Source organism: Chlorella variabilis (assembly GCF_000147415.1).
Source record: "Chlorella variabilis unplaced genomic scaffold CHLNCscaffold_4, whole genome shotgun sequence".
In the NCBI taxonomy this organism is placed as follows: domain Eukaryota; kingdom Viridiplantae; phylum Chlorophyta; class Trebouxiophyceae; order Chlorellales; family Chlorellaceae; genus Chlorella; species Chlorella variabilis.
In genome coordinates this window covers 1,793,548-1,805,545 of record NW_005435084.1, presented here as the reverse complement: position 1 = coordinate 1,805,545, position 11,998 = coordinate 1,793,548, and the positions used below count along the sequence as shown (strand labels likewise).

The following is an 11,998-nucleotide window of genomic DNA, read 5'->3' as shown; positions in this document are numbered from 1 at the left end:
GAGTCGTAGAGGTATCGAGGCTGCTTGAGGGCAAAGGTGGCGCCGCTGGACACGCCCACCGTGTACACCGGCAGGCCCTGCAGGTTGCGCGCCAGCAGGAAGTCTGCGATGATGCCCAGCACCTGCAGCAGCAGGGGAGGGAGAGCTTGGCCGGCAGAGGGTGGCAATGGTGTGCAGCACGGGCAGCTGGTGAGGCTGGGGGTGGCCACGGCATGCACGGGGCGCCCAGCTGGTGGCGCAGGGGCTGCCACCTGGCGGCCTGCTGGCTTCACTGCGCCAGGCTGGCGGGCGGCCTCGCCTGGGACTGATCGTTGGCGGAGATGTCGGTGCCGGAGCTCCAGCACAGGTGCTTCTGGTCCTTCGGGGACAGCGCCAGCAGGGCGTAGCCGCGCTTCAGCGCCTGCTTGGTCAGGGACAGCTCCTCAGGCAGGCCTGCAGGCGCAGGGTGCCGCAGCAATGTGCCGCGGTGGGGGAGTGTGAGGGACCGCGTGGACGGTCGGGCGCTGCCTTCCTGCAGTGCTGTCCGAAGCAGCTGCAAAGCGCAAAGCCCACCACTCCTTCCATGCAGGCTCTCCACACACACATCCCCCGCCTGGCCCGCGCAAGCCTCACCGAAGCACTCTTTGCAGTACACTGGGTCGTAGGGCCAGTGGCCCCTGGCGGCACGGGCACATCCGGGGAAGGACACGACGGTGCCGCGCGGGCTGCCCTGCGGCATCTGGTAGTAGTGGGTGCGGCCGCCCCCCAGTAGGCGCTGCGGGCGCAGCCCCCTGTTGGCCTGTGCGTAGATGACGGAGGTCTGGAAGCCGGCCACAGCCGCCGCCACCAGGCGGCTGGCCAGGCTGCCCACGTCGACGCCGTCCAGGTTGGGTGGCGGCGCCGAGGCGATGACGCCGTCGCCGCCGCCAGAGGCCGCCACCATGGCCTGCAGCAGCTGCGCCGCAACGGCCGCCTCCCGCGCCGCCACCTGCCCCGCGCGGTGGCCGGTGGCGGGCTGCGCTCCGGCGTATGCATCTTGGGCCCAGTCTGGGTCAAAGGGAGCAGCAGCCGCCCGCGGGGCCGCGCCCACCAGACCTGCCAGCAGGACCAGGTGGGCCAGGTGGCGCTGGCGGGGGCGGCGCCCTCGGCCGCCTCCCATGCGTGCTGCCGCCCTCAACCCAGCTACGGCCAGCTCGTGGATCCCTCCTGCAACGTCAATTGAGAGGATCTATTGTTGCAGCATGACATCTTGGGTGCCCTAGGGGTTTTCCGCGGCACGGCAGCCGAACGTGATCGTGCTGCATGACAAGGCGCAGCAACGGGCCCAAGCGACCGCACGCGCTCACCCGAGCGGACACGCGTGGGCCTCCTACTCTCCCTCCGCCTTTGCACGACGTGGCGGTGCGACCAGCGCGCGAGAGGAGCTCAACCGCGTGGCAAAAAGCTTTGGATGCCGAACAGGCATGTTGCCGTTGGGCCAGCCCCGGGTCAACCCCAGCCCTGCAGCATGCAGCCAGCTGGCGCCGGCGCAGCCTCCTTGTAGACTATACAAGTTGTAGTAGCTTGGGGCTGAAGAAATTTAAAGACTGGGATGGTATCATTCCTACATTCTGCACACCTACACAAGTTGGACTAGGGGGACCCAAAACCCGGGGGTGGAGACGAACCTTGAATCACAGAGGATGCAGGGGAGGGGCACGGCGAGACGGGGGGTAGGCATGGAAAACTCCGCTGCGCTTTGACAGCCAGGAGCAGTTTGATCTCATGAAAGGAATTGGAAGAATGCGCACAGCAAAGGTGGTGTGCAGTGAATGGGGGGGCGCGCGCACAGGCGGCGGGGGTCCAGGAGCGATCGCCCCTGCACCCCGCCAGCCATAGTGTACAGTGCGGGGAGGAAAATGCGGATGGGAGGGCGGAATTGCGGCGGAGGGCAGAGCCACACGCATGCAAGGCGCGTGTTTCCAAGGGGGATTGGGGGCAGTGCAAGACGAACAGCAGAGGAGGGCGGTGCAGCGGGTCAGACTGGGGATGGTATAAGGGGGGTAGGTCGGGGGTGGGTCCACACCAGGGACGAGCCAGGGGTACCTGCCCTGCCAGTGTCAGGCCGTTGACGGCTTCAACAGCAGGCAGCAGAGACGGAGGAGGATGGGGGCTGGCGTGTGGGTGCGACCCGGCCCAGGGAGTCAGATCGCAAAGGGGGCGGGGAGAAGAAGACGAGGAAAGAAGAACAGTGCCGAAGAACATCGAGCTGATGACGAGGCTGCCGCCGGCGGCTCACATGGTGCTGCCAGAGGCCACGGGCAGCCCCTCGGAGGCGGAGTGCGGCATGCTGAGCACCGACAGCCCCGCCGACTGCTGCGGCATGCCCGAGGAGGGCGGCAGCGCCACCACGGGGCCCATGGCCGCCGCAGCCTGCAGCGCCGCCGGGTCGCCCGTCAGCGGCTGGTCGCTGGGCACTATGGCCTCGATGCCGGGCGGCAGGTCCAGCGTGCCGACCTGCGGCGTGAGGCCGGTGGAGACCGAGGCAAGCGTGAGGCCGGTGGAGCCCGACACGCCGCCGGGGGGCGCCGCCTGGCCTGCCGGCGGGGCGGGCGCAGGCGCGGACGGCTGCAGGGCGCAGGGGGAGGGGCAGGGGAGGGCGGCGCTGGCAGGTGAGGGGCTGAGCGCCGCAGAGGCGTGGACACGGGGCAGCAGTCGTCGCATGCGCCCGTAGCAGCAGCCGACACACACGGAACGCCACGCACCGCGGTGCCGCGGCTGCCGCTCAACGCCATTGCCTCCATCAGCGCGTTGCCGCTGCTGGCAGGCATGCCGGACGACCCCAGCGGCTCCATCTTCACCGCAGCGCCTGCGGCAGCAAAGCAGGCAGGCCGGGGCGTGGGTGCGGTGTGCAAGAGGTGAGCAGGAGGAGACGGCAGGGGGGCAGGCTGACTGACGGGGCAGTGTGGAGCTCAGGTGGACGCAGCCAGCCCTGCCTCACTCACCCTCGAAGTGGTGGCTCGGGACCTTCTGCAAGCTCTGCGGCGTGGGCTGCAGAATGGCAGACGCAGCGGCGGGCACCGGGGTAGCGCCCCCACCCGCCTGCATGAATGCCTGCTGCTGCTGCTGCTGCGGCTGCGGCGGCGGCTGCTGCTGCTGCTGCTGCGCAGCTTGCTGCGCCTGCCCGGCCTGCTGCACCAGATCCACCTGCATCGCCTGTGGGGCCGCCAGCATCTGCTGCTGCTGCTGTTGCTGCTGCACAGCTGCTGCGGCGGCGGCCTGCTGCTGCTGCTGCGCCGCCACGGCGGCCGCCATGCTGAGCTGGTCCTGCGCCACCACCACCGCCTGCTGCTGCACCGCCTGCTGGTGGGCCACCACGGCGGCCGCCCCCCCCGCGGCTGCCACCGCATAGTTGAGCTGCTGCTGGGCGGCGTGCTGCTCCATCTGGGCCTGAGCAACCGCCTGCTGAGCCGCCGCCACGGTCTGGGCAGCCTGCGCTGCCGCCTGCACGGCCGCCTGCGCCGCCGCCTGCTTCTCCACCTCTGCTAGCCTCTCCTGCACCGCAGCGGCCGCGGCCTGGTGCTGCGCAGCCGCGGCCGCCGCCTGCTGCACCACCGCCTGCGACTGCGCCTGCGCATGCTGCAGCACAGCCAGCTGCTCCTGGAGGTGGGCGGTGTGCTGCGCTGACGCCGACTGCTGGATGACGGCCGGGTCGGCGCCGGGCGCGGGCGGCGGCGGCATGGCGACCGCGGCGCTGGGTGCCGCGGGCATGGTGGCGGCGGCCGCCAGGCTGGGCTGCATCAGCGGCTGCTGGGGCAGCGGGCCAGAGGCCGAGGGCGCCATGGGCCCCGGGGCCTGCCCCACGATCTGCGCGGGCAGCGGGCCAGAGGCCTGGGCCAGCATGGGGCCAGATGCCTGCGTCACCATCTGTGCCGGCATCACTACCTGAACCACCTGGCCGTCTGGCAGCTGCGCCGGGACCAGCGTGGGCGCGCCGGCGGGCGCCGCGGCCGCGGCACCCGCCGCCTGCGCAGGCGGCGCGGGGGCCAGCACCGCCTGCTGCAAGTGCTGCTGGCCCGCCGCCGCCGCCGCGTCGGCTGGCGCTGCGGGCACCGCCAGGGGCGCCATCTCGACAGCGGCCCCGGTGTCTGCCCGGTTGACGCTAGCTGTCGGCTGCTGCTGCTGCTGCTGCTGCTGCTGCCGCGGCTGCTGCTGCTGCTGCTGCTGGGGCGGCGTGACGGTCGGCGCGCCACCCGAGGCCGCCGCCGCCAACATGACGGGCTGCAGGGCGGGGATCTGGCCAGAGGCCTGCATGGGCCCGCCCGCCGCCGCCGCCGCCGCCATCAGCTGCTCCCCAGACACGGCGGCGGAGGCGGGCGCCGAGGTGGTCTGCTGCGCCGACGCCTCCAGCTGCTGCGCGGAGGCGTGCAGCGACTGGGCGTGCGCCTGCAGCATGTTGGCCTGAGCCATAGCCTTGGCCTGCTCCGTGGCATGCACCTGCGCCTTCTCCTGCAGCTCCCGCGCCTGGGCCACCGCCTGCGGGGCGCACGGAGACGGGGGGGAAGCAGGTGGGGGCGGGAGGACTGTCAGTGGCACGGCCAACACGGCACAGAGCTGATTTGACGGTGCAACGGGCGCTGCGGAGGGGCGCCATCGGCAGCCGCGCGTGTGCAAACAGGGACGCGGCCTCGCCCCACTTGTGCGCCCCCCCGGGTCCAAGCTGAGCCGCCCCCGCCAACCCCCCACCTGCGTGGTTATGTCTGCGTGCGCCTTGGCCCGCTCCTCCAGGTTCTGCACGGTTGCCACCGCCTGCTGCGCCTGCTGCGTGTCTGGCAGCACGGCGGCTGCACGGGACGGGGAGGGGGTGGGGTGGACAGGGGTGAGGCAAGAGGTCGGCAGGCCTCTCCAGGTGCTGTGTGGGGCTGGCCTCACTGTCGGCGGTCCCGCCGGGCCGTCGGCGCCAGCTCAGCGCTGGGCATTGCTGCTGCACTCACCAGCCAGGGTCTGCTTCAGCTGCTCCGCTTGCACCGCCGCCTGCACCGACGCCTGGGCATGCAGCTGCGCCTGGGAGGCCAGCTGCTGCGCCTGGCTGGTGGCGTGCGACTTGGCCTGCGGGCGGGCAGGCGGCAGGGTGTGAGGGGCAGGGAGAGTTGCAGCACTGGTGAGGCTGGAGCATGGGCTGGGATGCGCACAGGGAGCAGCAGTGCGCGACGCACACGCACTCTGCGCCGCGGCCCCTGCCCGCGCACCTGGCCGTGCAGCGAGGCCTGCACCGTCAGGTGCTGCGCCTGCTGGTTGAGGTTCTGGGCGGCCTGGTCGGCAGCGGCCGCCGCCGGCCCCGAGTCGCCGGGCCCCGACAGCTGCGTCTGCGTGCCCTGCGGCAGCAGCGCCGCCGCCGCCGCCTCCCCCGACAGCCCCTCCGACATGGTGGTCACGGCGGGCTTGGGCGCCCCCAGGCCCCCGCCAGACAGGTTGGTCACCGTGGGCTGCGCCATGGGCTGCAGGCCGCCGCTGGCTGCCTGCACCAACAGCTGCTGGACCACCGGTGCCGAGGGCGCCGGCGCCATGCTGACCACCACCTGCCCCGCCGGCTGCATGCCCGACAGCACCTGCACCTGCTGCTGCGCCGCCACTGCCGCCGGATCCGGCAGCGCCAGCCCCGAGGGCTGCATGGAAGCAGCCAGCTGCGCCGCGGTGGTGGCCACCCCCGCCATGCCCGCCGACGGCGCGGGCGCCAGCTGCGCCGCCGTCATGGCAGCCACAGGCGCCGACGCCAGCATGAACTGGGGCTGCGCTGGTGCGGCTGACGGCAGGCTGACTGCTGCCGTGAGCGCCGCCGTCGGCACCGGCAGAGGCACTCCGCCACCCGCCGCCCCCGCAAACGCCATGGATCCGCTGACGGGGAGCACCGGCAGCGAGCCGACGCGGTGCATGGCCTGCTCGGCTGAGGCGCGGCCTGCGGCAGGGTGGGGGGGGCGTGGTCAGGGGCGGAGGAAGCACAAGGGTAGCTGCGTGGCCCATCAAAGGAAGAGTGGTGGCAGCCGGCCTTGAAGAATGGGCCGGCATGATTAGCACGGTGCAAAGACACCCTGGCAGGCTGGCTAGACGATCAGCGCACTGCACGCTGGCATGCACACTCACCCGCCATGACCGCGCTCTGGTTGAGCGCCTGCTGCATCTTGGCGTTGGCGTTGGCCAGCTGCTGCTCCAGCTCCGCCACGCGCCGCTGCTGCCCCGACAGCTCCCGCCGCAGCTGCGTGTTCTCGTCCTGCACCCGGATCAGCTGCTGGCCGTCGCCGTCCGAGAGCAGCAGCAGCTTGGCGCGCAGGTCCTGAGGGGGGGCAGGCACGCGGGCACACCGAGTCGACGCAGGCTGGGGGCATGCGGGAGGATGGACCGATGCCGGGGCAGCTTGCAGGGGGCGCCACGGCCCTCGCAATCAGCCTGCCCCGCTCCGTGCCCACCAACACGCCGCCCCCTGCACCCAGCCCATGGCCCACCTGGCACTCTGCCTCCTGCGCCTCCAGGTGCGCGCGCACCGACCCCGCCGCAATGGCCCGCACCAGCTTGGCCAGCGTGTGCAGCGACTTCTCGCCGCGCGACGCGCCCCCCAGCAGCGGCCCCACCAGGCGGCACTCGGCCGCCAGCCGCTTCTCGTCCTCCTTGGTGCCCAGCCGCCCGCTGAACCGCCCTTGCATGCCCTGCACACGCACAGCCAGCCCAGCCGGTGGGCCTCCCAACAGCCATGCCCCCCCACGAGCGGCTCACTGGCCCCGAAACATGCCGCCCCAACAGGCTATGCCGGCTGCTCCCAAGCGCAGCGGCGGCCCAGCAGCCAGGGAGGGCAGCACCCATCAGGGCGCCAGGTGCAGCAGCACCCATCAGGGGCGCCATGTCAGCTCACCGGTGCAGCGCCGCGCTTGGCACCCTTGCCAGCCTTCTTGCGCTTCACGCCGCGGCCGGGGCGCCCCGAGCTGCCCGTCTCGTTGCCGGCGTCCCCGCCCGGCGTGACGCCGCCGCCTCCTGGCTCCTCCTCTTCCTCCTCTTCCTCCTCGTCCTGGTCCACCTCATCCTCAGACATGGGTGCCGAGGGGGGCGCCTGGCGGCGCGGCGCGCTGCAGCTGGTGTCCCGCACCTGGCTGGCCACATCGGGCTCGCCCGGCAGCAGCGGCGGCAGCTCCAGGCTGCCCAGCTGCAGGTGGCCTTGCTGGTCCACAATCGGCAGCTGCCCGCCCTCTGCACGTGCACAGCGTGGGGTGAGGACGAGGGGGTCGAGGAGAGGCGCCAGCGTGGCCCAGGCGTGGACGCGTGCGGGGGCACGCAAGGGGGTGGCAGGGGACGCAGCGGGCGGGCGGCGCGCACCCGGCAGGCCTGGTATGGGCAGCAGGGAGCCCTGGCTGCCGCCTAGGACGTCCCTGATGCCCTCCTGCATCAACTGGTCCAGCTCATGTGCGTTGCCCTGCAGCAGGGGGCTGGCCGGAAGGCTAAGCGAGGCGACCATGACACCGCGAGTGCGCGGCGCATGGCTGGGCCCGGAGGCCGGCGCTGCCGCCATTACCGCGCCACCATGCACCCTGCAGACAAGGGGAGGCCGCAGGTCGTGCATTGGGGGCCCAGACCGCATGAGCGCGCACCTGCAGGCCTGGGAGGCCCAGAGAGTCGACCGGCTGCGCTGCGTTGTTCTGCTGGGGATCCATGTCTACCGCCGCTCGTATCCATCAGCGTGCGGGCCCCAGAAGGGTGGCGGCCAGACTGAAACGCTTGGCTGCGCCCTCCCAGCCGCTGCTGACGCTTGCAGGAGACTGAGGATGTGGTGGGGAGGCATGTGGGCCGAAAATTGGCCCTCCCGCCGTGGTCACAGCGATTTTGATTCCTTTCCAAGTCACCCCTGGTCCAGTGTCCCGCTCAGGGCGCGTGTTCAATCCCAATGCGCGTTGATCCAGGAAGTGCGTCTCCCGGCATCCAATTTTGAACCTGGAGTCCCTGGGCAAACGCCGGGGCGTGGCCGGCGCGAGTGTGCTGGCACCTCCCTCTGCCCTTGCCCTTGCCCTTGCAACGCGCAGCGGCGAGCGGGCAGTGATCTGTGGGTGGTCAGTGAGGGACAGGGAATAGCTACGGTGCCTGCTGCAGCTGCAGGGTTTGGGTTGGTTCCGTGCGGAGCCGGTCTCGTGGGGTGGCAGCTGGCGCGGCAGCTGGGAGTCGCTGCAGGTCCCCGAACTGCGGTGGGAGAGCACATGTAGATGTGAAGGGCGGCATTCTCGCCCCTCCCGGCCACCACCGCGCCATAATTCGGTAGGAAGGTGGTTGGCGGGTGGCAGAGGCCGCCGCTGCGGCAGCGTGCGGATGTCGCCACTGCTTTTACGCCGCCCCCATCACTGGTGCACATTCCCAGCGCCGTTTTGGGTGGTTCCTGGCATGGCCGCTGAAGAAAACTGCCGCTGCATTCACGTTCTACGATGAATTGACTGGCCATTCTCGTGTGTGGCATTTCAAACCTGCGATCCTTGCCACTGGTGTTGCATTCTGATCGACTGAGGGTTCCGTGATGCATCGATGCTGCTGCCACGTGCAGCAAATAACTTGTTGTACATGCTAGGGAAACACACGACCAACCCATTGCCTTGTTATAAACCCAGCCACCAAGGGGCCGAGCTGGTAGCCTGACAGCAGTCTCCGCCCCACGCACTTAATAGGACTTTCAGCCTGAACTGGCCACGTGCCCAGCAAACCTGTTCCACTCTATGCTGCGGTTCACTCCAGCTGCTTTGTGGTGCTGCTGCGGAGGCAGACACTAGCAGGCACAGCGCTGTGAGTGGTGTCGGCGCATGAAACTAGGCCGCCGCCACTGGTCAATACGGGCTGTCTGGGGAGCACAGAGAGGCAGCCATCAGCTGCCCCACTCAACGCTGAGCTGCGCATCAATACTCGACGCAGGTCCATCTGCAACAGAGCTGCTGAGCGGAGGAGCTTGTCGTTGGTTGCTCGCCAGCCGCCCGCCGCCCGCCGCAGGGCGCCGGCAGGAGTGACCTCCCAAAGGCCACTGCACAACTCGATCCACGGTTTGCCATTGCAGACAATGTGGGATTCACACGTATTGAAGGCTGCTCACACACAATTCGCCACGCATGTGTCACAGTCTCAAGCCGCCCAACTTGCAGCTGAGCCGCGATGGCGCTCAGCTGCTCTGTGCAAGATCAAATTTGGGTTGGGTAGCCGTGTGACCAGCGCATGGGCGGTCGCGGGAAGAAGGCGCCTGGGTCCGCAGACGCACATGGGCGGCCAGCCCGCCTGCAGCGCCCTCTGTCCTGCTGGTTGGCGAGAGAGGTGAGGCTGCTCCGGAGGCCGGCTGCAGCGGCAGAGCAGCATGCTGCGGCCATGCAAGTCCAGCGGCGGCAGCCTGGCCCCCAGGAGGCGGGCCAGGAGATGGCAGCGTGGTCTCACCGACTCCCTGGGCCCTCCCGCCGCCCCCTCTGCAGAGCGTCACCATGCAGATTTTCGTCAAGACCCTCACGGGCAAGACGATCACCCTCGAGGTGGAGTCTTCGGACACCATCGAGAATGTGAAGGCCAAGATTCAGGACAAGGAGGGTGAGCAGCGGATGGAGGACGACGGCGCCTGGGCCGCCACCGCCGCGCCGCCGGCGCAGCTGCTGCAGCGCTGGCTGCTGAGCGCCCTGCCTGGCCTTGGTGTCGCTGCCCGCAGGCATCCCGCCCGACCAGCAGCGCCTGATCTTCGCGGGCAAGCAGCTGGAGGACGGCCGCACCCTGGCCGACTACAACATCCAGAAGGAGTCCACCCTGCACCTGGTGCTGCGCCTGCGCGGCGGCATCATTGAGCCCTCCCTGCAGATCCTGGCCCGCAAGTACAACCAGGACAAGATGATCTGCCGCAAGTGAGGCTGGGGTGTGGGTGTGGCCTGGCTGGCTGGCTGCATGCGGCGGGCGCCGCGCCATGCGGCCGCTGCAACGGGTGACCAAAGTTTGGCTCGAGAGGTTTCTCTTTGCCGCTCTTGAGATGAATATGCACCCCACATCACCATCTCCTCACTTTGCCTCACGGCTGCCATCCCCACGGCCGTGGGGTCATTCTTTGGAGAGACATGTTTTGTCGCGGCCAGCGCCCCGGCCAGCATGTGGTGGTGGTGGTGGTTGGTGCTGACACTGTGCTCTGTGCCCTGCTCTCCAGGTGCTACGCCCGCCTGCACCCGCGCGCCGTCAACTGCCGGTGAGGAGCGAAGGGGGCGGGGTGCATGTTATGCACGGGGTGCATGTTATGCGGCGCGCATGGCCGGTGGCGGCGCCGGCTGGCTGGTGCATGGGCAGGGTTGGCCTGGCACTGATCTGCACGTGTTTTGGCTTGCTTCCCTGCCTGCAGAAAGAAGAGCTGCGGCCACAGCAGGTTGTGGGGGGTTGATTTTGAGCGGTGTACAGTGGAGCTTGCTTGGCTGCGCTCGCGCCGGCACCGCTTTCCCAGCCGCCGCCCAACACACCCCACCGCTAATCCCCTCCCCTCCCCCCTTCCCTCCCCCTCCCCTTCCCTGCCTGCTTGCAGCCAGCTGCGCCGTGAGTCTGCCGATTGGCTTGGTTGCGGAAATGGGGGCGATGCCGTATTGCCGCTGCCTGCCGCCGCCTGGTGCCGCCTGACCTCCTTCTTATTCTCCTATCCTCAATTTCACCTCTCTCTTGCAGCCAAGAAGAAGCTCAAGTGAGGAGTGGCAGCAGCACGGCTTGACAGCTTCACGCACGGCCGTAGCAGGCGCCGCCGCCACGTATCGCATGCCCACGGGCCTCGACACGCACACGCACGGCCCGCCCTCTTCTGCCTTGCTAAAGCCATCAAGTTCGCTGAACTTTGGCTGATGCACACCTGCTTGTAACGCCACACGCCACACGCACTCTGGAGCGCTGCGACTCCGGCGCAGGGCGGGGCTGGGAGTGGAGGAGCCACCGGCTGGCGCAAACCGGCAGCGCCACACCTCCTGCTGCTGCTACTGGTTCCGCCCCTGTCCTCCACCCGCTGCATTGACCAGGACGCTGAGGGGTGGGGCTGGAGCGAGAGATGGGGCGCAGGCATACGGCCGCGAATGCTCCCCAGGCGGCGGCGGTGGCAAGGGCACCTTGTGCAGACGACATGTCAGGCTTGCATCCTGCCCAGACGTGGCTGCCCTAGCATGTAATCCTGGCAGACTTGATCTCAAGGCAGAAGAGCAGATGTGCGTTGTGGTGGTGGTGGCGTGGACCGCAACAGCCAGCAGGAGGGCTGCACCTCCTTGGAAACTGCGCACAATTCTGCGCTGCTGACTGCCGACATGCCCTTCACAGGTGTCTTGCATAGATGAGTCTCAAGGGCTGAAGACAGGGGCCTTCTTGGTCACAGACGGAATAAAGTGGGAAGAACAGGCAAAAAATTAGGAGGGAGGAAAACAACGCCGGAATGGTGCGCTCAGTGCATGTGGTCTGTACGGCAGGCGAGCACGGCTGGAGCTCGCGGAACGCCCAGCTCAGGCATCTCCCTTGTCCTTTTTCTTCTTCTTCTTCTTCTTCTCTCCATCCGCTGGCGCCGCTGCCTCGGGGGCTTCCGCCTCCCGCTCCCGCTTCTTCTTCTGCAGAGGGCAGGCAAGGAGCCGCACCGCACGCGCATGAGACATGTGCGGGAGCCGCAGCAGGGCTGCTGCCAGCCAGCATCCGGGTCCCCACGCCACCACCACGCGCGCCCTCACCTTCTTCTTCTTCTCCTCGACGCCATCTGCTGCTGCTGCTGCCGCCGCCGGCGGCTCCTCTGCCGCTGCCGCCGCCTCCTTGTCCTTCTGCAGCAGCGTGCAAGGCTGGCAAGAGTGAGGGCAGCGGCACGAGCAAGGGGCCTGCCATGCTGGCGGGGCAAGGCCAGGGGCAGGAGCGCCAGACCCAGGCTGCGACATGCGGCGCCAATCGCCCGGATCCATCGCCACACACAACCACAAGCGTGCTCCCTCACCTTTTTCTTCTTCTTCTTCTTCTCCCCATTCGCCTCCTCCATCGCCACATCCGCGCCCGCGTCGTA

General features: G+C 69.2%; 4 protein-coding genes across 4 annotated transcripts in view; 1 reads left to right on the top strand and 3 right to left on the bottom strand.

The window, feature by feature from the left end:
* Positions 1-1,138, bottom strand: part of CHLNCDRAFT_142323 (hypothetical protein) — a gene marked incomplete at both ends in the record, with an annotated part of 3,955 nt that extends 2,817 nt beyond the window's left edge. The window contains 3 exons of the mRNA XM_005850102.1: positions 67-122; positions 273-432; positions 613-1,138. Coding sequence (XP_005850164.1) covers positions 67-122; positions 273-432; positions 613-1,138 — 742 coding nt within the window. The remainder of the gene's footprint in view (positions 1-66; positions 123-272; positions 433-612) is intronic.
* Positions 1,139-2,253: 1,115 nt separating this feature from the next.
* CHLNCDRAFT_142322 (hypothetical protein) lies at positions 2,254-7,655 on the bottom strand (the record flags this gene model as incomplete). The annotated part of the gene is made up of 11 exons (XM_005850101.1): positions 2,254-2,586; positions 2,724-2,827; positions 2,964-4,494; positions 4,705-4,802; positions 4,953-5,067; positions 5,208-5,914; positions 6,100-6,289; positions 6,459-6,659; positions 6,863-7,194; positions 7,321-7,417; positions 7,593-7,655. The coding sequence occupies 11 exons, from the start codon at positions 7,653-7,655 to the stop codon at positions 2,254-2,256; spliced, it is 3,771 nt and encodes a 1,256-aa protein (XP_005850163.1).
* Positions 7,656-9,440: 1,785 nt separating this feature from the next.
* CHLNCDRAFT_15978 (hypothetical protein) lies at positions 9,441-9,711 on the top strand (the record flags this gene model as incomplete). The annotated part of the gene is made up of 2 exons (XM_005850352.1): positions 9,441-9,546; positions 9,662-9,711. Coding segments are annotated over 2 exons (156 nt in total), but the record flags the coding sequence as incomplete, so codon positions are not given.
* Positions 9,712-11,674: 1,963 nt separating this feature from the next.
* Positions 11,675-11,998, bottom strand: part of CHLNCDRAFT_57124 (hypothetical protein) — a gene marked incomplete at its 3' end in the record, with an annotated part of 14,179 nt that continues 13,855 nt past the window's right edge. Inside the window, exon 27 of the mRNA XM_005850100.1 lies at positions 11,675-11,765. Within this exon, the coding sequence (XP_005850162.1) occupies positions 11,675-11,765 (91 nt within the window). The remainder of the gene's footprint in view (positions 11,766-11,998) is intronic.